Here is a 27,188-nt window from a genome sequence, read left to right as displayed (position 1 = left end):
CTCTCAGCATCTCCATTTGTCACCCACCCTCCCTGCATCTCCCCCCGCAACCCCCGGTCACCTACCCTCCCTGCATCTCCCCCTGTCACCCACCCTCCCTGCATCTCCCTCTGTCACCCACCCTCCCTGCATCTCCCCCTGTCACCCACCCTCCCTGCATCTCCCCCTGTCACCCACCCTCCCTGCATCTCCCTCTGTCACCCACCCTCCCTGCATCTCCCCCTGTCACCCACCCTCCCTGCATCTCCCTCTGTCACCCACCCTCCCTGCATCTCCCCCTGTCACCAACCCAGAGGCTCTCTGAACCCGGCCCTTTGGGGCGTCTATGGAGGCTTCGTCGCACAGGCCCGAGGGATTAACTCATCGGCCGTTGGTGATTGATTCAACCCCCAGCCCCGTCCCTCCCCACAAGCCAGTGGTGGGAAGGAAAGTTCCCACCTTCTAAGCACAGGTTGGTCTCCTGGTGACCAGGCCCCTCGCTGGGTTACCTAGGGACTTCCCAAAGGCACCTGGTACATAAGAAGAGACACGCTCTCCTCCCTCAGGAAATTCCTAGGGTTAGGAGCTGTGTGCCAGCAATGGGGATGAAGACCAAACACGTATTTCTTGTTATAAATCACAGTGTCACAGGTAGTAAGAAAGTCATAAACTAGTCGTGTCCCCCTTCCTCTCCCCTGAGAGAGACGGATTCTTACCCAGTTATTGAAACACACACAAAGGCAGACACCCCACCGGACGCTCCCAAGGCTGCACCAACCAACCCCGCCAGGCAGCACGCGCGGAGCCTCCGAGGGGCCCGGGACAGGGGCGGTGACGCGCACAGGCCGGCCGGCGGCTCGGGACAGGCGCGCGCCCCACAGCCCCGGGGCCAGGCGGCCGCGGACCCACGAGAGCGCGACAGTGTGCGCGCGCTTCTCACGCCCCACACACACGCTCTCCTCTCCCTCGCCAGCCCACTCTCTCCCACACACAGCCTCCCACACTCACGGCCTCTCACACACACGGTCTCTCACACACAGCCTCTCACACACACGGTCTCTCACACACGGTCTCTCACACACGGTCTCTCACACACGGCCTCACACTCACGGTCTCTCACACACAGTCTCTCACACTCTCGCTCAGTCTCTCACATACAGTCTCACACGCACAGTCTCACACACTCGCAGCCCCTCTCACCATCCACGCCCTCTCACTCACACACACACACACTCCCACACTCTCTCACAAATGAGCGCACGCGGAAACCCCCGTCCCCCCAGTCCCCCGCCTTGGCCCCGCCCCGCTGGCCCCGCCCCCCGCCTTGGCCCCGCCCCGGGGCCGGGGGCGGGGCGAGCCGGTGACAGGAGGCTGCCGGCCCGGGCCGGGACTTCTGGCGCCCTGGCCGGCTGGGCGCGCTCCGGAGGCGCCCGTGTGCGGCGAGCGCGGCTGATCCAGGGCGGCCCTCGGGCGGCCACCGCCGCTTCGCTTCGCCTTCGCGGCTTGGCCCCCGGCGGCCGGAGCGAGCGGAGGGAGCTGGCGACGGGATGTGCTCGGCCGGGGAGCTGCTCGGCGGCGGCGGCGGAGGCGGCGGCGGCGGGGAGCGCGACGAGGACGCGGACGCGCGGGCGGCGCGGGCGGCGGCGGGGCCGGAGCGGGAGCCCGGGGCGAGCCCGCGGCGGCGCGGGCGGCGGGCGCAGGAGGAGCGCGAGCAGGTGAGCGCGGAGGGGCGGCGCGGCCCGGCGGCTGGAGGCGGGCGGGCGGCGCGGGCCGTGCTGCCGTGGGCGCCGTGGCCGCGGGGCGGGCGGCCCCCGGGAGCGTTGGCCGGAGCTCGGCCGGCCGCGGGGCCGCGCGTGGGCGCCGGCAGGTGCTGCCAGGTCGCCCGCCGGGCGGGGTGGGCGCGGCCCTGCCGCTGCCGTCGGGCGGGGGTCTCGGGCCGGCGCCGGGCCCTAGGCCGTGTGCCCCGTAACGGTCGCTCATCGAAGCGCCTCGCGTGGCGACACTCGCTCTCAACCGCAGGTCCACGCCCCCGCGGGGCTTCGGGAACCGCTGCCCGCTCGTCCGCCATCCGTCGCGTCTCGGGGCGGCGTGGGTGTCGCTCCAGATAAGCCATCAGAGTCGGAAGGCGGTGTAGGATGGGGGGTGACAAAGATGTCTCGACAGGGACTCTCCCGGAGCGAGTTCTTTCCATGAACATAGAGGAGATCCAAGCTTCATTTTAAAAGTGAAAAAGCAAGAAAATTGCTTTCGGTTGCTACCAAAGAGAGAGAAGCGTAAGAGGCCAGCTGTAATAAGGGGAAAGAGAAGTTGGGTAATTTTTGAGATTCTGTGAATTTGCTGTTACTAAATGAAGTGTGATAACAGGCGTTATATCACATTGGATCTCTTCAAGATTAGGCAGGAAATTTTTAAAAAGAAATTGAATTATATGTGGGGTGAATTTTCACCAGCAAATGCGGTAATTAGGCCTTCGGAAAGACCCGAGAGAAGCCAGCTTTCAGAATTACATTAAAGAGCAGGAATTCAAATGGTTTTTTGCCTTAACTACAGTCTACCCTATTGGGACAATCAGTTAATTCTGTCTCCTCTCAATTTTCCTTGTCCGTCTGTCCTTTATGTCACATTTCAAGAACTCCAAGATCATCGCTAAATGCATTCATGGGTAAAGCATACCTTTTAGTATTTCAGCATTTCATTTGGGGAACAGAATTAACAGTGTGTGGCACACACAAAACCTTAGCATTAGGTTTGCTCACCATGTGGAAGTGCAATTTTTCATCCTTATGACAATATAAGAGACGGTGACTGAAGCAAATAACTGGTAGCTAGGAGATCTTCCTGATTCCCTTCCTGGTGGTTTTCCCCCATTAACTGTGCCATGACTCCGTAGCTAAAGGGCTTAGTTTCCTCTTACTTGAGTTGTTCAACTGGAAGCGAAGAAAACAGCAACAGAAACTCCCGGAGGTGGGGCCGGGGCATCTTGAGCTGAGGTTCCCAAAGTAAGTTTGCAAATTGTAAGGCAGCATGTAAAATACTTCATTTAAGTTTCTGTGGATTTTGTGGATCAGTAGCTCTGGTCTTACCAAAATTGCTTATGGTACAAAGAAAAAGGATGAAATGAAAAAAGAATGAAACATGTATCCTAGAAAACAGATAGCACTTCTTTGCATATCTGCTTCTTTCATTGCATGTCATGGAAATTCATTTTCCTGTACTCCTTTGAAAATGTTACCATTTCATTTTTATCACATGATTTATTTGTGTACTCCAAGCCTACATGCACAATAATTGAAAATTATACCTGAGATATTCATTTCCTCCTATATCAACACCAAGGAACAACTTCTTATCGAGAAGCCAAAAATAAACAGAAAAATTGGTGTAAGAAGCCAGCCCATTGGTGTAAGAAGAAAGCTTTTGTGATAAATCATTTCTTGGCAATATTATCACAAAGCCTTGTTTTCAAGGTTTTTTTCAAGTCTTACAAGTGAAATGTAAAATTTTTATGCACTGCCTTGCAGTGATGGTAGAGGTACCTGCAGAGGTGTCTTTACCTGTATTTAATGACTGTAAAACATATGCTAAGGAGTTATTTTATTTATTTTTTCTTCAGGGGATGTTGTGTGTTTGTTTTGTTGTTTTAAGAATACATGGACTCCAAATTACAAATGGAATATTTCTGAAAGCTTGGCTCATGAGCTAGTTATTTAGAACTTACAATGAACTCTTCTACAGAAACAATGATACACATAAATAGAAACAGAACCAAAACTAATTAGCTGGAAATGAGGCAGAGGCAGTCTTCCTGCTGTCCTATCTGCTTAGCACACTTACTTGGTCTTCCAGAGTCTTAGTAGCCTCCTGGATGTGGAGAGAGAATTGGCGGCTTCAGCAGCAGCAGCAGCAGCAGCAGCAACAGCAGCTCCTTTCTGTCTGGAGCAGAGCTATTTGATGGTGTGCTCATGAACACAATAGCTCCAAAAGGCACCCAACTTTTGCTTCTCCAGCTCTTTCAAAGATTTTTGTCAGCCCGTAATTTTCTGTATTAAATCCCTTTCTATTTCCTTCACAGAGTTTTGCCCTTACCTGACAATTTGATGAAGGAGGTTTCTTCCTTTACCTATTCACCAGGCTAAAGGCTCCTCCACATACGGTAGTCCCCCTTATCCACAGGGGAAATGTTCCAAGACCCCCAGTGGATGCCTGAAACCATGGCCAGTCCTGAACTGTATATATACTATGTTTTTTCCTACACATACATACTTGTGATAAAGTTTAATTTGTAAATTAGGCACAGTAAGTGATTAACAACAACAGCTAAGAATAATTATAACAACATACTTTAATAAAAGTTACTATAGAGCTTAGCAACCTGGGCCTACAATTTTTTTTCTTTCCTGATTAAGTGGAGAACTTTCACCTTTTCACTTAAAGGAAGCACTTGAAGGCTTCTCTGTGGTGTATCCAAATTGTCAGCATCACTACTCTTGCACTTTGGGGCCATCATTAAGTAAAATAATGGTTCCTTGGACACAAGCGCTGCGATACCTCAACAGTCTATCCGATAACTGAGAGGGCTACTGGTGACTGATGGGCCGGTGGCCTGTACAGTGTGGATCTGCTGGACAAAGGGATGATTCACATCCAGGGCGGGAAGGAGCCAGATGGAGGGAGATTTCATCACTCAGAACTGCGTGCAATTTAAAATTTATGAATTTCTCTTTCTGGAATTTTCTATTTAATATCTTTAGACCGCAGTTGACTGGAGGGGTAACTGAAACCCCAGAAAGTGAAGCTACAGATAAGGGGGGACTCCAGTGCATCCTTTTTTTCACTAATTTCTCTTTCCACTCCTGCTTGAAAGGGTCATGCCTTTCCACAACCTCGAAGGCTCTTGCATCAGCTTTGACTGTACAAAACCTATCTGTGGCTCACTGTTATTATGCTAGATCAAAATGTGTATGTATTTTTGTTTGTTTGTTTTTTGAGGAAGATTAGCCCTGAGCTAACATCTGCTGCCAATCCTCCTCTTTTTGCTAAGGAAGACTGGCCCTGAGCTAACATCCATGCCCATCTTCCTCTACTTTATATTTGGGACGCCTACCACAGCATGGCTTGCCAGGCAGTGCCATGTCCACACCCAGGATCCAAACCAGTGAACCTCTGGCCACCAAAGCAGAACGTGTGAAGTTAACCACTGCGCCACGGGGTCGGCCCCTGTATTTTGGTATTTATTTTGTCATATTGATATAGGTGTTTCTGAATAACTAAGATATTGTCAGCATTATTGTTTATAATTTGTCCTTAAATGCTACTCCGTCTGAGAGTAAACTAAGGTTCTTCTGTCCTTCTGGCCCGAATTTTTTCAGGTAGGATGATTGACCAAGGAGGCCTGGTTAAAATCAAGTATCCTAGGAAAGAAGGACTTAAAAGAATGGACCAAGCCCTTGAGATGAAGGAACTATGTCAAGTTTGAAGAGTCAGGCCCCTAAGAGAGATTGGCAAGAGAGGCAAAATGCCCAGGGAACTGAAGGGACAGGGACGGCTGTCCCACATGTGTGTTGGTAATTGCGTGCATGGGAGATGATCCAAGGATGTTGATGACTGTGAATGCCAGGTGGCTTTATGTAAGAGAGTGTCTGCCTTGCCGCATGGCTGGAAGACGAAACATCTCCAGTCCTTTTATTATATGTCTATAATGTGAATAGCCTCTGCTTAGATAAGGCGGTTCATAGCCTGAATAATCTGAGATGGCCCTGCTTACCCAGAGCATAGAGAGGTCCCATTATCCTTAGATTGACTTTAGAAGCATTATCTTTAGCTGTAAGGTCTTTCTTTGTGGTTATAAAAGTAATATGTACTTTGGAAAATGGAGAAATATAGAGAGATCTGAAGGAGAAAATAAAAGCATTTGAAATCCCACTCCAAGTAATATAATGTTATGAAATATCAAATATTTCGTATTACTACATTCGTACATCTCTCTTTATGTGTGCATATGTGCATATACACAGAGAGATATTTTGAACATGTTTTAATGTAATATTTGAATTTGGCATCTTGTTTTATCTACTTAGCATGTTGTGTCATTTTCCTATGTTATCAAAAATTCTTCATGAAAGTTATTTTTAGGGCTGCCTAAAAGTCTATACCCTTAATACTGCACATTTGAGTTGCTTCAGACTTTCTTTTATAAATGCTGTAATGAAAATCTTTGCCTGTAAACCCTCATGGCTCTACCTTGGGATGGATTCCTAGAAGTGGAAGAACTGGGTCAACAAGTCACACTCTTTGAAGCCTGTTGAAACACCCTAAAGAATTGCATTCGAGAAAGGTTGCACCAGGGTACACTCCCAGCATTGGTTTATAAGAGCGCCAATTGGAAACTGTCCATGCCAGCAATGAACAGTATAATTTATAGATTAAACTTTGCCAATGTTGTAGGCAAAAATTATCTTATTGTTGTAAGATATTGCTGGAGAGGTTTACTAAGCCATTCATATATTTATTAAACATTTATATTTCTTTTAAATCATGTTCTTTGACCATTTTTTTCTTTTGGCATTATTGTAAGGTATTAATCCCTTATTTTATGTTGATTATATTTTCCCTGCTTGCTGTTTGCTTTATAATTTTGTTTATGATGTTTTTGATTTAGAAATGCTTTAAATTTTTATTAGCTAAAGAAATTTTTATTTGTGATTTCATACACACACACCACCCACTCACACACACACCTGCCCCACACATATATCTATATCTGTTTAGAACATTCTTTCTATTCCTACAATCAGTTAAATATCCACCAGTATTTTCTTGTGTGTGTGTGTGTTTATGGTTGGACGTTTTTTACTCTATGTATTTAGTCTCTTTAGAATGACTATATGTATTGTGTGAGGTTTAGAGCTAATCTGTTTTTTATCCCCCCAATCATTAATAATGCACTTTCTCCCTGGCTTTACAATCCTTTACGATAGTTATAAATACGAAAGTCTATATTAAGCTTTTATACTTTTGTTGGTATTGTGAAAGGAATTTTTCTTAACCACATCGTGTTTTTGCTGCTGGTTTCTAGCTTTTGGTTTTTATATGTTAAGTTTTTAACTAGCTACCTTTCTGAATTCTGTTATTAATTCTAATACTAATAAATACTAGTATCTCTTAGACTTGATTTCTTTGCATTTTCTAGGTGTATAATCTTCCAGTCTATAGATAAGGTTGATTTCGCTTCCTTTCAAATGGTAATTCTTCATTTCTATTTCTTGCCTTTGGCAATGCCTGGAACTTTGAGATCAATGTTCATTCAGAGATATTTAAATAAATAAATGAAGGAACCTCTATAACAGCACCTACTAAAGTATGTTCCACAAGATCATCTGTAAAAAAACAATGGCAGTGGAGGGAAGCCTTATGCTTCCTCTTTGATCTGTCATTAAATATATGATTAACAGTACAGATTCTAGATTCAGAATACCTAGGTTTGAATCCTAACTCTGCCACTTACTAATGTAATTTTGGGTAAGTTAATTACCCTCTCTGCCTTCAGTTTCTTCATCTGTATAAAGGGAATAATAGTTGTATCAACCTTAAAGGATTGTTGGGAGGGTTATATGAGCTAATAGTATATCTAAAGTGCTTAGAGCAGTCCCTAGCACATAATAAGCATGTAAGTGTTAGCTTTCGGACCCGATTTTTAACCAGAACCCTAACCAAAAAGAAACCTGAGAAATGTAGTTTTTAACCTTTCCAGCCTCTGCAGTTAGAAAGTCACCCTTTCTAATAATCTCGTAGGAAGGTGGAATAGAACAGTGCTCCTCAGCTTTAATGTGCAGATGAATCATCTCTTGTTAAATGCAGATTGTAATTTCCTTGGTCTGGGGTGAGGCCTAAGATTTTGCATCTCTAACAAGCTCCCAAGTGATGCTGATACTTTGCCCATGTACCACACTTTGAGTAGCAAAGGAGTAGAGGATAAGCAAGCCAGTCCACAGTATTCACACTACTTGCCCTTCAACAGAGTAACAGTAATAGATATATATAAGGAAGTTATTTAACTATTTCCCTAGAAGAGTATATTTGAACTCGTGGTAAAGTATGAGAAGCCTACAGTTGTTCCCCAGGCCAAGTGATTTGCTTTAGGTCCTACAGCTAACTAGTACTAGAGTAGACCAGAATCCAGGCCACAGCCTGTGTTTTTCATACATACAAAGAGGCCTCCCACGTGCTGGAAGAACAGTCTCGGACAGATCAGCTGCCCTTCCTTAGATTGTGTAGCTCAACGTTAGGCATTCCTTTATACCCATATGCTTTCATACCTTTTAGAAGCAATTTTCAGGCAGTACTGTAACAAGTGATATGAGTTTAGATGAATTCAGCTCTAAACTTAATCTCACCTTGTTCCCGAGAGTGTCCAGTCACTAGAGTAACTCAGAATAATTTTGCATATCTTAGGCATCTTTCGTTCATTTTTTTATCATTATTCAGAGGGGAACTTCTAAATCAGTGGTTCTTAACTGGGGGCAGTTTAGTTCACAGGGGACATTTGGCAATGTCTAGAGACATTTTTTACTGTTAAGACTAGGGGAGTGCCACTGGCATCTAATAGGAAGAGTCCAGGGATACTGCTACACATCCTATAATGCACAGAACAGTCTCCTACAACAAAGTGTTATCTGGCCCAAATGTCAAAAGTGCCAAAGTTGAGAAAGCCTACTCAAAATGCATTAGAGTTACAGTGGTTTGAGTTGTTAAATATAATTACTCTGCTAATAGATATACCAATGGATAGGTAAAAATTTATTTTCTTGAAGCTTACATTCCAAACAGGTAATCTCCCAAGTTGTATCTTTTCTTGTATCACTACTTTCAGCAACTCCTCATATGCACCTTTCTCTATTTTGCTCTCTCTCTCACATTCTTTTTCTGTCCCCCTTTCCTACAACCTGTCTTTCTGTCTCTCCTTATTGAGAAAGTCTCATCCTCCTGTTGTCTTCTTATTCCTCTCAACTAACTGCATCACAAAACTGTATTTTTAGTACATGTAATTTTCAGATTTATAAAATAAATATTATTTATTTATTTAATAAAGTATTAAGATTTCCTAATCTAAAAATCAGATGTTTCATATTTCTCTAAAAAAAAAAATTAACCCCCCAACCTAAATTATGTTGCTTTTTGTGTAAATCTTCAGTTATTGTTGTTGTTGTTTTTTCTGTTGTAGGTCATTGATCCTTGATAGGAAAAAGAATACCCACCCTCCTCTGTACGAGTTTTTCTCAATTTCCTATTCCAGAGAAGTGGTAAAGCAAGGTTAAGGGGAAAAACTAAAAGTACTATTAGCCTTGCCCTAAGAGGCCAAAGTAGAAACCCTGTATCTTTATTCGTACCTTCTTTAAGCCTTAGCCACACTATCTCTAGTTTCTCTCTTCTTCTCTGGAGTCACAAGCTTATCTAGCAGTAGCAGCCACCTATCTTCAAAAACCTTGACAGTCCCTAATAGTCACGTTGTGATTCTTTAAGTCTGATATGTGTGTGTGTGTGTGTGTGTGTGTGTGTGTGTGTGTGTTTAGAGGAATTCATGAGACAAAGAGTAGTTTCATTTGAGCAAAGAGACTGAATTTGTAATTAACTTGATGCAAAAGATATTTTCTAACTTCTCAACTAATTTTTTTCCCATATCCAGTGTGGTTTTTTTTTTTTTTTTTTCCATTTAACCTCATTGGCAGCTATGCCTTAGCTTGGCATGAGAAGAGACGATGGTTGGCTTTGTTTATTGTTGCTGTTTCCTTATGGCAACAACTAGTAGAGTTTATCAGAGCTCTGATCAAAGAGAAAGCATGGAAAAGTTTTGAACTTCATGGAAAATGAAGGATAAAATTATTATTAATGCTTAATATCTAAACAGTGTTAAGATAATTAAATTTCCATTATGGGTTTTACTATATTCTCTCTGATATAGCTTTTTGTAACATCTCTGTTTGAGATTTTTTTATTCCCTCTTCTAATTAATCCAAAGAAATTGATTTTTGTTTTCTACTTCGATGTATGCAGATCGTCTACAGAGGCTGGGAATTCAAGTTTGATTTCCTGTGACCAGAAAATTCATCAGTCTGATTGCACTCAGAATTCCTCAGTCCATGATTTTCAGAGATAATAATGTATAATAGAAGCTGTTGACACTGCCGTAAGTTGAGAATTGAGAAGGAAAGTCAGTTTTAAGGAAAGCTGTTTGCTTTTGGCTACTTTTAATAGACAAGCTAGTCTGTCTTGTGGTAGCATCTAGCATATGGCCCTGCACATACAAGGTACTCAATAATGTCACCAGACACTTCATTTCTTAAAAGTTAAGTAGATTTTAGGAAAAGTACAAAATGTAGAAATTTTTAACCTGCAGCTTGAATTAATCATGTTCTTCACTTCATGGCCTAATCTTATCTATCATCAGTTCATGCACAGCCCTCTCTTATTTAATTTAAATATTTTTTCATTGCACAACCATTCTCTTCCACTATAGTAGGCAACTCTTTTAATATTTTTGATGGATATGGCTGAAATTGTGTGCATCTTTTTGAATACTTGGTAGTTTCATTTGTGTATGTTTGCAGCTATGATTTAAAATATTGAATCCTATTGGTTAAAGTGAAAATGAATACAAATTTTAGTATTTTTCAGTTTGTAATCATTTCAAAGACTAATTCAAGGAGTAGTTGATATTCTCATTGATTTTTATCCATCTCCTCAGAATGTGTTTTTTTCCTTTATTGGTTTTATGTAATTTAGTGGGAGATAAGTGTAAATAAATAACTGCATTTAATCCAAAATGACAAGTTATGATATTTAATTAAAAATGACAAACGAGTTTATAAATATGATGATAACCATGTTCTGAATTATATAATGTGGCTAGGCAAAGCTTTGTATAGTTAGTCAATTTTTATATTTAACATATTTTTATACATTTTGTAGGAAATGAAAATTGCAACTGCATTTAATATCCAGTGAGCGGGAAAACATGCCCAGCCTCACTAGGAATTTTAAAAATGCAAATTAAAGCTAGTTGTTAAAGATTAAAAAGATGAATGGTGTGGGTTTAGAGAAACAACGTATGAAATAAGAATACACTGAAGTTAAAAGCATAAATTGGTTCAGTCTTTCTGGAGGGAAATCTGATATCAAACCTCATGAGTAGATACTCTTATTACCCCCACTTTAAAGATGTAAAAACAGCAGCGTAAGTAACATAAGTTAACATATTGACATAAGTTAACATATTAACTTAAGTTGAGTAACATATTGAAAGTATCATAGCTAGTAAGTTGCAGAGTTGAGATTCAAATCCATTCTTAAAGCCTCAGGTCTTAACCACCAAGCTGGTGTTAGGCCATGAAATCAATTTAGTGGATTGTGAACAGGATAGGATACAAATGGTTAGAATGTATCACACATGGTATAAGTATCATTTTGTGGAACTTTGGTTTCTGCTATGTACTGGGTCAAGATGGAAAATATATTTCTTATTGTTGATCACAGTCAAGATCACTGCACTGCCCAGCCAGCTCAATTCTGTCTCACGGCCTCTGCCTGGACTTTCTTCCCCAGATCTTCTATCATCAGCTGATGTCACCTCTCCGAAATCCCAGCTCTGCCTACTCTATAAAGAGAACCTCCAATCCACTCCATCTTCCTCTCTTCCGCTATTCTGTTTTTTATTTTCCTCATAGCTCTTCTCACTATTTGAAATGATCTGATTAATTTATTTCTTAATGTGTTTATTCTCTGCCACTTCCCACTTCCCCCTTCACAGGCTCACGCTAAAACATAAACCCCATGAAAGAGGAGATCACAGTATATGGCATTTGCTTCAGACAGTTATTATGGCATCTCTGAGGTAGTATAGAGTTTGTAAAAACTTCTGTCGAAAATGACACTGCTGGTAAAACCTCAATTGATGTTTTTGCTGAAGCAGTGTGGCTTCCCAGGGGCCATTATCATGACAAAAATTAATTCTGAAGAGAAAGGACTTTGTGTATAACAAGAACATACTTTATTGTCAGAATTAAAAGAAACTAGTGCTGTTAGTTGTGTGTTGAGCTAAAGCTCCCTCTAAGATACTGGCAAGAATTTAGGCAAGGATTGTGTTCCTTGATATGCTGAGTTTAAAAACCACCAAAACAGGAAGCTGAAAGGCTATCAAACTTGGGATCTTGGTATTCATTTATGAAATTGGTCTAAATTTGCAGATTTGTTTTTAAATTTTCTTGAACTCAACACAGGAAAGATAGTAAATGAAACCCAGAGCTAACATAAGTTAAAATTCAGATTAGCCATTTCAATAATGGCAATGTTAAAGGGTAATTTTGAAAAAGAAGTAAAATTATAGTGCTCATTAAATAGAAAATGAGCACTTATTAAGGATTTTATTTAACTCATCATTAATGAGGGAACCAGACAAATGTTACAACTGATTCAAAGGAGAAAACAAAGAATCAAAAATATATTTGGAGAAAATGGGTATGTTGAAATGAACTGACAAATTGACATGAAACTGGCTTTTTCCATAGGCAGGGGAAGGAAGACAATTGAGCCTCCACTGTAACAGAATTTGTTTGTATGTCAATAGATAAGAATTATTTTGCATTGCTATTTGTTATCTGTAATTTACAGACGTAAAATAGCTCAAAAGCCGTGAAGGCTAAACAATATTCCAAATAATGCAGAGTTTTCTGTGGAGACACTCTGTAATTTTTTTTTTTTTTTTTTTTTTTTTTTGCTTATTCTTAGTTTCCTTAGAGTAATAAAGAAATTTCTAAAATTCGCTGCACAGAATAAATTAATTTGTAGATAGGGTACCTGATCTCTCCCTTTACAACGTCTCATGCTGCCAGAAAATATTAGTTCTAATCTAATCTTCTTTCATGGTAATGTATAGACACATTCAATGTGCATGTGAAAATGCACAATTTATGTGCATGTGAAAAGCAAGGATTGATTTATATTTGAAATTGTTTCTGTTGAGTTATATAACTAAAATTGACCTGATGCTAAGATAACTACTGAAAATCAAATTTTTGTCCATGGCCGTAACACCCTGAACGCACCTGATCTCGAAAAACAATTTTTTTTTTTTTTGCTTTTTCTCCCCAAATCCCCCCCAGTACATAGTTGTACATCCTAGTTGTGGGTCCCTCTAGTTGTGGCATGTGGGATGCCGCCTGAGCATGGCCTGACGAGTGGTGCCAGTCCACACCCAGGATCCCAGCCAGTGAAACCCTGGGCCACTGAAGCGGAGCACACAAACTTAACCACTCAGCCATGGGGCTGGCCCCCGAAAAACAAATTTTGATGAGAACAAGATTGCTGCTCCAAGGATTCCCTACCTATATCTAGTTTTCATTTAGCAAACAAATCCCAACTGCTTATTCATATCATCCTAGCATATTTTCTCCATGTGTTGAAAGGTTATTGATTTCAGAGACAGCTTTGTCTACTCAGGAGTTTCACAGGAGTATAGAAGCACATGTAGTTTAAGCTTTTTAATTTAAAGAGTAAGAATGCAGTGATTTCTTCATAGAGAATTAACCAGTTAGCGTAACCATCCTTGATATCAATAAAAAATACCTGATGTAAAACACTTGAGAATAAATATATGAAGAAAAAAATTAAAATACCAAATTATTCCTTCATTATGCAGTACGTATAAAAGTTTCTCTAACAGTAGTGTAATGAAAAGGTTATAATGATTCTGCCGTTTCTGGATGATAATATTTTCCCTTTGGAGTTTAAATGACTGACTATTTAGATACACTGTATTTATTTGGCTAGTATTTTAAGGCTTCAGTGGGTCTAACAACCTGGCCATATACTGAAGATACTTTCTTTCTCCATCTGTATCATATTGAACATCAATTGCTTTAAGAACTGATTAAAGTTTTCTGTATTATTTGTTCCTTATTTTTCTGGCTACCATATACTTTCTTGATAGTTTCTCATTCATTCATTCAAAAAACTTATTGAACTCCTACTATTTTCCAGGCACTGCTCTAGACACCCAGGATAGAAAGAAACAAACAGAAACAGGCCCAAATCTCTCCCCTCACTAACCTCGCATTGTAGTCGGGAGAAAGAGACAATGAATAAATGAACAAGAACATGAGTGGGTTATAGGTGCTATGGAAAAAATAAAAGCAGGGAAGGTGCATAGGGAGTGTGGGGATGGGGTAGGGTTGCTCTTTTAAATAAGGTGGTTATGGAAGGGCTCACTGAGGTGATAGCTAAGCAGGGACCTAAAGGAAGTGAGAATTACTCACTGAGCTGTGCCCCTCCTTTTGCTTTGACTAGCTAGTGGGGTAGAGCCAAATCTGAGACTCGGTCTTAGTAATTGTGGTAACGTATCTTTGCCCAGTCTAGATTCTCAGTTCTTTCTCACACAGCACCCTTTCCAGTTGTCTATATTTTATTACTATTTTATTCATTTGTTCCTACTATAAGCAAGTTCAGATCCTTTGTAGAAAGATAAGAGGCAAAAGTAAGTTAATTATGATTTTACTTCAGGTAGCAAATTTCGTCTTTTAAAAAGTGTATTTCTTAAGGAGCATCATATAATCACACATTATAATGAATTTGTTTAAATATTTTGCTTTCTTTTTAATACCTGGTTCAGTTCCTTTGCACTAAGGGATTTAGAAATTTGAAGTGCAGTTTATTAGAAAGAGCTCTGAATTTATAGTCAAAAGACTCCTGCATTCAAATCCCAGCTGGTTTGATTCTGGAAAAGTCACTTGACCTTTAGAATCTGATAACACCCACCTTATGGCATTTTTATGAGGAGAAAATGCCTGGAATACATGTGTTTAATAAGTTTATTGAACAAATGACTAATAAGCAAATGAAAACGTGGGAGAAATTGCAATTAAAAATGGGGGAAAAATCAAAGTAAAACTACAGGAATTTTTTTGAAGAGATTAAAAATATTACACTGATAATTTTCTCTTGACCAAGGTGTGATTTGAAACTGAGAGTCTTCAGCATATAAACCATCTAAGCATTAGTAAACTCGTGAGAGTACCTGAAGTCTCCATCAGGAGAGACTGCAGAGTGGGAGGAGAGCATGGCCCGCGGAGAAGTCGAGAAGTCGCTGAGGAGCTGCAGCGCAAACTCAGAGGGGAACGAGCCGGCAAAAGTAGATCAAGAAGGCCAAAGGCAGCGAAGACATCTAGAGTGACACAGGCTTCTTGCTTGCACTTCTGAGTTGTGCCATTCACTGAGGTAGGAGACCCTGGAGGAGGACGAATTTTAGGGCAGATGATTCTAAGTTTAGTACAGGGCAGGCTGAGTTTGAGGTTCCTATGAGACATCTACGTGGAAATGTTGGATATGCAGTCAAGCATACAAGTCTAGAAACCTGAAGAGTTGCCTGAGCTGAGAAGTAACGCTGAGAAAGATAGGAAGAAAACTATGAATCTTTTATAAAAGTACACGTCATTTTACTTAGTAAGGGAGAGTGCAGCAATATTTTAATATGATGATTTGAATACCGATCTTTCCTTATATCATAAGCAGCTTAATAGCAGGGAGTATGGATTATTTATTTTGTGTCCCCCACAGCACTTACCTTGCTCATGGTAGGAATTCAATTATTATTTACTAAATTGAACTAAATTGACTAATGGGTTTATTTTGCAAGCCAGACTGTTCTGCGAGTCAAGGATTGTGAGTTACCGGAGTTGGAGTTCAGTAATCAAAGGCTGGTGGTACTCAGGGAGGACGTGACATACACCAAAAAACAGAGTGTGGTTTCCTGAAAGTTAGCAGCTGTCAGTCTGGCAAATCAGTCAGGTCTGTGCAGGTTTGCCACAGCAGAGCACAACACATCTTGCATAAAATGCAAAGCATGCTGAGAGAGAAGATCATAACTTTAGAACATAACTACAGACTATTACAGTAGCAGAGAACTTGTAATCATTTTCAGTTTATCACCATTCATCTAAAATTAAAGCTAATATACGTCATTATCAAATAAGGTGGCTGTATATGCATATACTGTTTTTCAAAGAACTTCTTCCATAAGAAATGTCATAAACCCACATACTTTTCTTTATTTACAAGACTACGTTCCTACAGATTCTTTAGTGCCATAAATAATGAAAAGCATTTAAACTTTTTCCCCACTTAGTCTAAATGGTTGATTGGTAACTTAATAGGCGTTTCATTTCATAAGAACTGCACGGCAGTGGTTATTTGAGAACTGCAAAGAAAAATATCAGCCGACTCACTGCATTTGACAAAAAGTGCAGTGTGAATACAAACAAGAAGCTGCTGTTGTACAGAACACAATCAACAACTCCCGAACATTGTTATATGAGTGGCATTTTCTTAGCTTTTTGAAAAATTGTTAGATCCATAACTACTGCTAATTTTGCTATGAGACAAAAATCTTGTCATAGATCTTAGTAAGAAATTAATGATAAAAAGTTAACTTTAAAGGCAACTTAATTCTAACAAGGATGGTTCATATATTTGCATAGTTCTATTAGACCAGCGATGTTTATCTTTAACTCTTCAAATATCATATGGAAAAGACTTATAAAAATGTACACAAGTAGAATTTTCAAACTTGCATAAAGCTGGGCATCCTTGGTCTAGATACAAACTTAAAACTTTTATTCTAAAATTTAATTTAAATAGAGGTATTCAGGGGGCCAGCCCCTTGGCCTAGTAGTTTAGTTTGCCACACTCTGCTTCAGCAGCCCAAGTTTGGTTCCCAGGCACAGAGCTACACCACTCATTGGTGGCCATGCTGTGGCAGTGACCCACATACAAAATAGAGGAAGATTGGCACAGATGTTAACTCAGGGAGAATCTTCCTCAGTGAAGAAAAAAAAAGAGAGAGAGAGAAAGCTATCACAAAGTCATAAATGTTGATGATTCTTTCAATAGATTATGGTCAAGCAACCCAAACAGCAGCCATCAGTGATAGACCCAGTGCTTGTAAGAATCGGTCTTCATCTAGTTTGTGCTTCAGATTTTGTCTAGTGCCTCTGATTTTGTTATGGTTTTGCCTTGCTTGATTTTGTCATAAAAGGAAGTGTAATTTGCCTAACACAGAAGTGTTCCAGTTCCAATCAGAATCTCTATTTTGTGTCTTTTGCTTTAGGAATCAAAAGTTGTATTATAATACAAAATCCACTTTTGTACTTAGATGTATGGATGGGAGCATTTGGATTGTGAATATAGGTTATCCTTAAAAAGAAATAGCAACCCCTCTAGGAAGAAGATAGAAGAGTGGCAAAGATTTGGAACAATAAATATGAGGAATTGGATGAACAGTTATTGAGAGGTGATCGAAGGGTATAGAGGAGTATATGAGAGTATGAAGGAGTAATGAGAGTAGAGAAGGAGTGCCGAGACAACATGATTTTATAACAAGGCATCTGAGCACAATTTTTTACCACAACACTTAGCAGCCTAGAAGAAGCAGCAGGGAAATTGGAGGCTGCTGAAAGTCAGGGAGTGGGGAGAACATGTGGCTGTGAATTCAAAGATGAAAGGTAGACTGTGGATTCTGAACTACAAGAAGAAAAAAGCCAAAAGGGCTAAATATATAATCGAGAGGCTTTAAAACTTAGAACACCTGCTCTCTTCCTCTCTCTGTTCATTTGTTTCTCACACTGTGATGTTATGTCTTGTTGGTGCTTTGCCGATGTCAGACTCCTGCCCTTTTAGAGGAAAGTAACACTATCTTTTTCAAAATAAGGTCTTTCTTTTGAGAGGTTGATTGGGATGGTGGAGTAGAGTAAGTGAAACAAAATTCTAGTATTTTGGGGGGAAGACTTCAATCTAAAATCCCTCTGAAACTGATCCCCACCTTGTTCTATCATTGTTCGTCCCCTTCATTTTTGTCTCTCCATAATTATGTGCAATCAAAAGTTACGTTATGTATAAAGGCAGCCTTTCTGTGATCATTGGAGCACTTTCTACTGTGTTGGAAGTTCATTGTTCATACTACTAAGGCAAGAAAATTTCAAGGGGGTGGGGAGGAAGCTGGTTATTTTCTGTCCAAATAAGATAGATTTTTCTCTCTTAACTGGATATAGTTAGAAATATTGATGCAAATAATCAATAACCAATCTATAAATCAAAATTGGGGTGAATTTATTTTTATGTTTTTTTAAAGATTTTACTTTTTATTTTTCCTTTTTCTCCCCAAAGCCCCCTGGTACATAGCTGTGTATTTTTAGTTGTGGGTCCTTCTAGTTGTGGCATGTGGGATGCCGCCTCAGCATGGCTTGATGAATGATGCCATGTCTGCGCCCAGGATCCGAACCAGCAAAAACCCTGGGCCACCACAGTGGAGCGCGTGAACTTAACGACTCAGCCACAGCACCGGCCCTGGGGTGAATTTATTATGAGCCAGATCTGAGGACTAGCCCAGGGAGTTCCTTCCCCAAGGACAGACAGGCACCAAAGAAGTGGGGTATACCGAGTGGTTATATACCACCTTGGAACAAAGAACATACATCACATATGATAGGAATGTCCCTTTTATAACAGTCGGGAGATTGCCTAGCCAGCACAGCACAGCTATTCACTCAGCAGGTGGCAGGTCTGCTGTCTTGAGCTGGGTGGTCATGGGTGGGTGCAGCAATAAGTTCCTAGCCTGGGGAGAGATGCTTATCCTTAGGGAAATGCCATTGTGGGGGAAGTTGCATCTTTATCTTAAGAGCATTTGTTCTTGTCTTTGGGACATAGCAAATGCTTTAAGCAGATGTACAATGCATGCTCAATGGCCACGTCAGCCCCTTTTGGAAAAACAAGGTCAGGCCAAATTAGTTTTATACCAAATGGCTTCCTCGTGTACTCCAATATATCCTATTGCTTGCCATTTATCAGAAAAATGAAACAAAAATATCTGTGTCTGAAGTGTTCTATGTGCTTAGTCTTTATGCCAATTTATGTTGCTTTCCTTCTGGGGGGCAGTGGTAGGATTAAGAATTAGAGATTGGCTTGCTTTTTATCTGTAAAAAAAGAGAAATTTTAAATCCTAGACAAAGCGTTAAGTATCACACTTGAGACCAGGTGCTGTACTCTATAGTAAGCCAAAGGTAGACACCACAAAACCATTTTTAAATGATTTGTTATTTTTGCTGAATATAAATGAGTCAAGACAAGTGTAACTGTTTGAACTTGTCAGGGAAGTGGGAGAATTCCCCCCACCCTTTTCCTTAAGGTTCTTATGGCTGGTCAAATAATTAAAAAGACAGGTTAGCAGGAGAAAATCAAACAAAGTTTAGCAGCATGTATACATGGGAGACACTCAGGAGAGACTGAGTGACTCAGCCAACTGGCTGAGGCTGCCTGTTTAAGTATCTTCAGCTACAGACAAGGAGGACGTTTGGGGTAGTGATTTGGGGCTTCAAAGGGGAGGAAGGCAACTCACATGGAAATGAAAAAGCAAATGTTTGGTAAATAGAACTTTGATAAGAGTGGGCTTAGCAAGGATCCTCCCAGTCTACTGAAACCCACAGTTATCTATGGTGATGGCCTGTCCAGAGAACAGGCCTTTATTTTAAATTTCTTTTAGGCAGTTAGGGGGAAAAGCTCCAATGTTTTTTCTGAGTCTGAGCCTTTATTGTCTTCAACTCAAAATAATCCACGTACCAGAGTGACGCATCTTGGGGTGGCCTGCCCTGAACCCCATCACATTGCTGTTAAAAACTGAGAATATGGGGGTTGGCCCTGTGGCTGAGTGATTAAGTTCATACACTCTGCTTTGGAGACCCAGCGTTTCGCCTATTGGGATCCTGGGCATGGACCTAGCAGTGCTCATCAGGCCATGCTGAGGTGGCATCCCACATAGCAGAGCCAGAAGGACCTACAACTGGAATATACAACTATGTACCGGGGGTGGGGGGGGAGGGGGGCCTTTGGGGAGAAGAAGAAAAAAACGATTGGAAACAGTTCTTAGCTCAGGGCCAGTCTGTAAAAAGAAAAAACAAACAAAAAACTGATAATAGGGGGCTGGCCTGGTGGCGTAGTGGTTAAGTTCGCACACTCCGCTTTGTTGGCCTGGGGTTCACCAGTTCTGATCCTGGGTGTGGACCTGCGCACCACTTATCAAGCCACGCTATGGCAGGCATCCCACATATAAAATAGAGGATGGGTACAGATGTTAGCTCAGGGCCAATCTTCCTAAAAAAAAGAAAAACTGATAATATTAAAACAAATAGAATGTGAATGATTACAAGATTGATTTTATATTTATAAGAAAGCATATAGTATAGGGCTTTAGAGCAGAATGCCTGAATGTGTGTCATCACTCCACCAGTTACTAGGTGATCTCAACTAAATTATGTAGTCTCTCTTCCTCAGTTTCCTTTATGTTTGAAGATCAAAGTACTTAAAACACTGCCCAGCACATAATAGATATTCAGTAAATGTTAGGGTTTTTTAAATTAATAAATGTGTTGAGAAATCCATTAAAAACTTCACTTAAACATTATTTGGTTGGGTTTTTTTTTTTAAAGATTTTATTTTTCCTTCTTCTCCCCAAAGCCCCCCAGTACATAGTAGTATATTTTTAGTTGTGGGTCCTTCTAGTTGTGGCATGTGGGATGCTGCCTCAGCATGGCTTGACTAGTGGTGCCATGTCTGCGCCCGCAAAACCCTGGGCCACCACAGTGGAGCGCAGGAACTTAACCTCAGCCACCGGGCTGGCCCCTTAGTTGTTATTTTTAAGACTCATATATCAAAGCATCTCTACTTAGATGAAGAGGAATAATAAGCAAAAAAATGAGTCTTTGCAGGTGACTAAAAGCTGAAGTAAATGTGTTTTTGATAACCACAGAATCAGTTTGTAGTTCATCAGTGGTATTAACACTTATTCTATTATATAATGAAACAAAAGCAGTTAAGCACACCATCTCATTTTTTCAAAACATCAGCTAAGTATTTGAAAGCATTGCATTAATGGTTTTTTTTTTTTTTTTTTGCCAACTTTCCTGATTTAATTTTTTGAGCAAATTGACCTTTTTTGAACTAAATTCCAAGCATTTTGCAACTCTTAAACATAGCATATCTTGCCTTAAAAAATACTTATTTTTTCATAAGTGTTAACCTCCTTACTAAATCGTTAGTTTTTTAAGTTAAGGATATAGTCTTACTTATCTAATGCATTATAGGCACCAGGAAAATGTTTGTTGAATTGAATTCATTCTATAAAGTAGAATTGTTTTGACAGCAAAATAATTATGTGTTATATTGAATAGACATAATAGATTAAGGTAGTTTTATTTGTTCTTATATGTATTAATATGTTTATTTCTTTATTTTTTTTCTTTTTGGGCTGCCAGGGATTTAGGTGGAGAGTAAGAAGGAGGAGATGATTTCAATGCTCATAGAACATTCATGATTTACCTCTGACATTTCTGCATCTTTTATGAACTTTGCCAGAGGGTTATAAATACAGATTTTAAAAAGTATTTTAATTATGCTAAAAATCATTTTAAAAAACAGATCGAGGTGTGACATTTAATGTATTGAAAGCAACAAAAGCAAAAAAAAGGACTATTGTGAAATTTGAATTTCTGGTTAACTTTCCTTAGGCTTAATTAAAAAAATGAGTGAATTACCAACTAAAGAACTTGGTAGACTCTGCTAAGCAAAAAGCGAAAACTGCCTCTTTAATGATGGGTGTGAGAGGAAATGAGAAAGGAATAAAAGAAACCCATTGTTTTTTATTCATGTAAACTTTAAATACAAGTAAATTTTTAAAAACTTTTAAAAAAAAAGTTTTAGTGGAAGAATCATCTGATTAAATGGATCCTCAAAACTTGAACTTTTTTTTTTTTTTTAATGTACATAGGAACACATAGTTTTTTTTTTGTTTGTTTGTTTTTTAAGATTTTATTTTTTCCTTTTTCTCCCCAAAGCCCCCCCGGTACATAGTTGTGTATTCTTCGTTGTGGGTTCTTCTAGTTGTGGCATGTGGGACGCTGCCTCAGCGTGGTCTGATGAGCAGTGCCATGTCCGCGCCCAGGATTCGAACTAACGAAACACTGGGACGCCTGCAGCGGAGCACGCGAACTTAACCACTCGGCCACGGGGCCAGCCCTTCAAAACTTGAACTTTTATACCCAGAATTTAACCGTCACAAGACATATGAAAAATAATAAATACTCTTCAAAAGGAAAAGGTCCCAAGACTTATTACAGAAAACTAGCTGTCTACCACCCTGGATGGTTCACCCTTGCAGGAATTGTCCCTCAGTTCGTGATCAAAAATAATTAATGTCCAGCAATAACCAAGGCTGGGCTTCTAGAACAATAAAGTAAGGAACTCAGAGGATTTTCCCCCAGCAAAACAACAATTTAGTACAGATTATTTGAAAACAAAACAATCATTTAAAGTCTTTGGGAATCATCCTAACGGCAAATTGAGAAACTTTTGTTAAAGAAAATCTACTAAATCTCAGTAAGAACAGTGAATATTTGTGGCATTTGAGCCACAACCCAATCTATTACCTCCCCCTCACAGTGCTGTGTTACAGAAGCTCCAACCCCAGCACATGTAGCCAAGAAGACGGGGTTCCCTCTCCCCCTAACCCCCAGGCTAGAGCTACAGTTTCACCCTGGAAGGGTAGACCTCTTGTTGTTTTTCATCCCTTTCCCCCCTCCCTCCTCTTCCAGCCTTACCTTTACAGGAACTCTTCCAGGTAGGTGTGGCCAAGAGGACCAAGTCTCCCTTCCCCCAACCAGCCCCCACTCTAGGCATGGCAAACTGAGAATACTGCAGCCCGATTACCCTTCCCCCACTCACCATGGGTAGAGGTTCCACACCAAGAGAAGCAAGCCTAGACAGAGAGCTTCTCCCTACCTCCAGTGCCTACTTGTAGAGCAGGGTTGTCACCCTGGGAAATGAGGGTCCCAGCCCCCAACTCCAGTGCACTGGTGCAGGTATTCTGCCTAGGGGAGAAGGCAGACAATAAGGGGTAAAGAGCTCCATAGATCTGCCTGAGAGGACTGACTTTATTTGGAAGAAGGAGTGGAGAACTCCGTGACTAAGGGTGTTGAAAACAATACAGATCTGGGAAAAGAACAATTAAGAAGAGGCTGGTAGTTCCATAATACATCAAACAACATAGCAGCCAGTTGTTTTAAAGAAAGAACTAGGGAAAGAGTCAGCCAAGAAGAGCCCTCCTGGGATCCTAGTCATCTGTGGGGATCAGGAAGGCAGTGTGCATGTGCTAGGCTGCACCCACTCAGGAGCAATCAGAGCAGGATGTGGGGCAGACCTGAAAGCATTTCCCAAGCTGCACACAGACCCATCAACACGGGGCAGAAGGCTCCCAGGAACAAGGGGCTTCACACAACCTGTGATCAAACACTGATGGAACAATAAACTACCCTGACCCAGGGTAACTCCTAAGAAACAAGGTTTAAAACTAATATCACAATCGTCCCTGGCAGTCTGGAAAACTGTGTACGTGCCCAACGCCTCTCAGGAGCAGTCACAGTGGAAACCTCCAAGCTACTAGTCCCTGGCTGAATGTGGGGCAAACAAGTAAAATCCATGAACTTTGAAAGTAGTCTCTAAGCTACAGATACAGTCAATGGTAGGGAGTAAAAATTGTCTGGGGGCAGGGGGCTTAAGCACAACCTTTAACCAGTAAACAACTTATGCTAACCTAAGGACAATCCCTAGGTAATGGGGCTAAAAGATGAAAACAAGGGGAAAAACACGAGTAGGAACATCAGAGTCTGCACACTGCAGAGGACTAGACTTTGTACAATTAGTTTAGCCAAGTCACTAAACAAATGCATAATCAAGCAAACAATAACAGCAACCACCTCTACGGTGGGGGTGGAGGATCAGTAATCTACTGTTGCTGAAATACATTATCTAAAATGTCCAGTTATCAACAAGAAATTATGAGACATGGAAAGAAACACGAAGTATAACCCATAAATAGTAGGGGGAAAAGCAGGCAATAGAAAAGGCCCAGATGATGTACTTAGCAGACAAAGACTTCAAAGCAGCTATTATAAATAAATTCAAAGAACTGAAGGAAATCATGCTTAAAGAATGAAAGGAAAGTATGATGACAGTGTCTCATCAAATAGAGAATATTAATCAAGAAAAATTGTGTATTTTTTTAATTAAATGGACATTCTTGAGTTGAAAAGTACAATGACCCAAATAAAAATTGTTTGAGCTGGCAGAAAATAAAAATCAGTGAATTTGTAGATAGATCAATAGAGATTATGCAATCTGAAGAAGAGAGAGAAAAAGAATGGAAAAAAATGAACAGAGCCTCAGAGAATTGTGGGATATGATTAAGCATACCAACATACAAATAATGGGAATATCAGTGAAGGAGAGAGAAAGGACCAGAAAAAATATTCTAAAATATAATGGCTGAAAATTTTTCAAATTTAATCAAAAGCATTAAGCTACACATCCAAGAAATTTAATGAAATCTAAGTAGGATAAACACAACACGGTCCACGTCCAGACACATCATAATCAAAATGTTGAAAGACAAAGACAAAGAGAAAATCTTGAAAGAAGCATGGGAAAAACAACTCATCACATGCAAGGGAACCCTGTTAAGATTAATAGTTCTCATCAGAAATATTGGAGGACAGAAGGCAATAGGGCAACATATTCAAAGTGCTGAAAGTAAAAACCTGTCAATGAACAATCTAATATCTAGCAAAACTATCTTTCAAAAATGAAGATGAGGGGGCTGGCCCCGTGGCTGAGTGGTTAAGTTCACGCGCTCTGCTGCAGATGGCCCAGTGTTTCGTTGGTTCGAATCCTGGGCGCGGACATGGCACTGCTCATCAAACCATGCTGAGGCAGTGTCCCACATACCACAACTAGAAGGACCTATGACGAAGAGTATACAACTACGTACCGGGGGGCTTTGGGGAGAAAAAGGAAAAGAAATAAAATCTTTAAAAAAAAAAAAAATGAAGATGAAACACATTCCTAGAGAAACAAAAGCTGAGAATTTTTGCCAGCAGACCTGTCTTACAAGAAATATCAAAAGAAGTTATGAGCATAAAAGCATGTGACACCAGACAATACTTTGAATCCATACCAAAAAAACGAAGAGCACTGGTAATGGTAATTATGCAGATAATTACAAAAGATAGGATAATTGCATATATATCTTCTTGACTGATTTAAAAAGCAATTTCAGGGGCTGGCCCCGTGGCCGAGCAGTTAAGTTCGCGTGCTCTGCTGCAGGCGGCCCGGTGTTTCGTTGGTTCGAATCCTGGGTGCAGACATGGCACTGCTCATCAAACCACGCTGAGGCAGCATCCCACATGCCACAACTAGAAGGACCCACAACGAAGAATATACAACTATGTACTGAATTAAAAAAAAAAAAGCTATTCATTACAGTTACATGATTAAAAACATGTTCTGATAGTCAGCTGTAAAAGCATTTATAATAAAAAATGAATAAAATAAAAAAGTAAAAAGCAATTGCATAAAACAATATGTATGTAATTGTATTGTTGAGCCTATAGCATTGAAATGTAATATATTTGACAATATCAACACCAAAGAGGCAGGTAGAAACAAAGTTGTATTGGAGTAAGGAAACGACACCAAAAAGAAATGCAGATGCACAGGAAGGAAGAGAACTAGACAGGGAGGTAGTGAGAAGACAGATTATATACCAGCCAAAGAACAAGAGAGATTAGAAGAAATATAAGTGCTTGTTCTATTATCTTCTTTTGAGACACTTCTTACAATTGCTTTTGACTAGGAACTTGTACCATTTCCCTGCTCACAAAAGTTCACTTAAAAGGAAAAGGGCAGAATTTAAAATGAAAGACCAGGATGTGTGTGTGTGTGTGTGTGTGTGTGTGTTTGTAGTGGGGAGGGAGCACATAAGCTAAAATAAACCTCTTGAACCATTATAGCACATAATCTTGCCAAGTTTTGCAAGATTGCATATAGTTAATGCAATAAGGAATCCAATAAAGAAAACATTATTCTGGGATTTAATATTTTAGTTAATTGATAAGACACTATTTGTTAGTGTTCTTCACATATTTATTTCTCTGGCATGTAGTAATGGGGGTCTTCACTACTGTTTGCTTGGTTACATCTTGCCTATTTTTAGCCCTCATTCATTAATGCCCATGGAGAAGAAGTCTCCTCCGTTTAAGAGGCTCTCCTTGCCTTGGTCCCAAAATTTTCTATCTTATCTAAAAATTTAGGTTTGGGCTTTGTAAATACTCAACTTGTACTTTATGACTAAACTATAAAGAACCTTTTACATACTGAGTTTAAAAATGGGAATAATATTTCCTAACTAATATAGTGCCATAGTTGTGGAATCAGTCCAAAATTCAATCTTGGTTCTTCCATATGCTATCTATACATTATATACCTCTATTTGAGCAAGTAGTCTCAGATGCATCATAATATACGTACCTTGTAGGGTTCTTTTGAATTTTAGATAGGATAACATAGGAAACAGGTATAGTAGATGTTTAATGCAATGTTTGTTACCGTAAGCCTTACATGTGAGTGGAGAGGATGAGGAGAACAGGAGGATGTGACTAGAATAGAGCTTATTTTAAGGGACAGTTAGAAAGTAGGCTGAATTAGTAGGATGCTTACATGGAATACCTTGTAAGACCTTGTAATCTAGATGAAAGTGCCTAAAATATGGCAGGTACTAAGAATATAAAACTTAAGGGGAAAAACATGATTTTTGCTTTTTGCTACTTGCAGGCCAGTGAGGAAGATAAACACAAATCAGATAATCAAACAAAATACAAAATTCATCTGATAAGGATATGGTGTCGTAAGAGCATTTAATAAGGAGATTTTTCTAGCAGAGAGGTCAGGACAGACTTTCTTGAGATCTGAAGAATGAATAGGAGTTAGTAGATGAAAATAAGAGGGTAGAACATACCAGGCAGAAGAAATAACTTTAAAAAAACTCTAAGTCAAGGAAAGCAGGTGAGTATGAGAGACACAGATCAGGAAAGGGGGGCTAAAGTAGAGAAAGTAAAGGAGGGAACGAGGTGTAAGATGAAGCCAAATGAGATAGGTAGGTAGAATGATATAGGGAGAATTAGATAGATTAGGGAGATATTTAAGATTTAGGTGTTAAGACCAACAGGACCACTGATAAAGTGGATATAGGAAATGAGGAAAAAGAAGGTTTTGCAGATCATTCCTCG

The 27,188-nt window shown here is 40.3% G+C and overlaps 1 protein-coding gene across 1 annotated transcript in view; it reads left to right on the top strand.

Annotated features, from left to right (window-relative positions):
- Positions 1–1,380: 1,380 nt before the first annotated feature.
- Positions 1,381–27,188, top strand: part of FAM241A (family with sequence similarity 241 member A) — a 42,695-nt gene continuing 16,887 nt past the window's right edge. The window contains exon 1 of the mRNA XM_023636742.2: positions 1,381–1,694. Coding sequence (XP_023492510.1) covers positions 1,527–1,694 — 168 coding nt within the window. The 5' untranslated portion in view covers positions 1,381–1,526. The remainder of the gene's footprint in view (positions 1,695–27,188) is intronic.

The sequence above is a fragment of the Equus caballus genome, chromosome 2 (assembly GCF_041296265.1).
Source record: "Equus caballus isolate H_3958 breed thoroughbred chromosome 2, TB-T2T, whole genome shotgun sequence".
Lineage (NCBI taxonomy): Eukaryota > Metazoa > Chordata > Mammalia > Perissodactyla > Equidae > Equus > Equus caballus.
The sequence above is the reverse complement of the archived record's forward strand: the minus strand, read 5'-3'. Positions and strand labels throughout refer to the sequence as shown.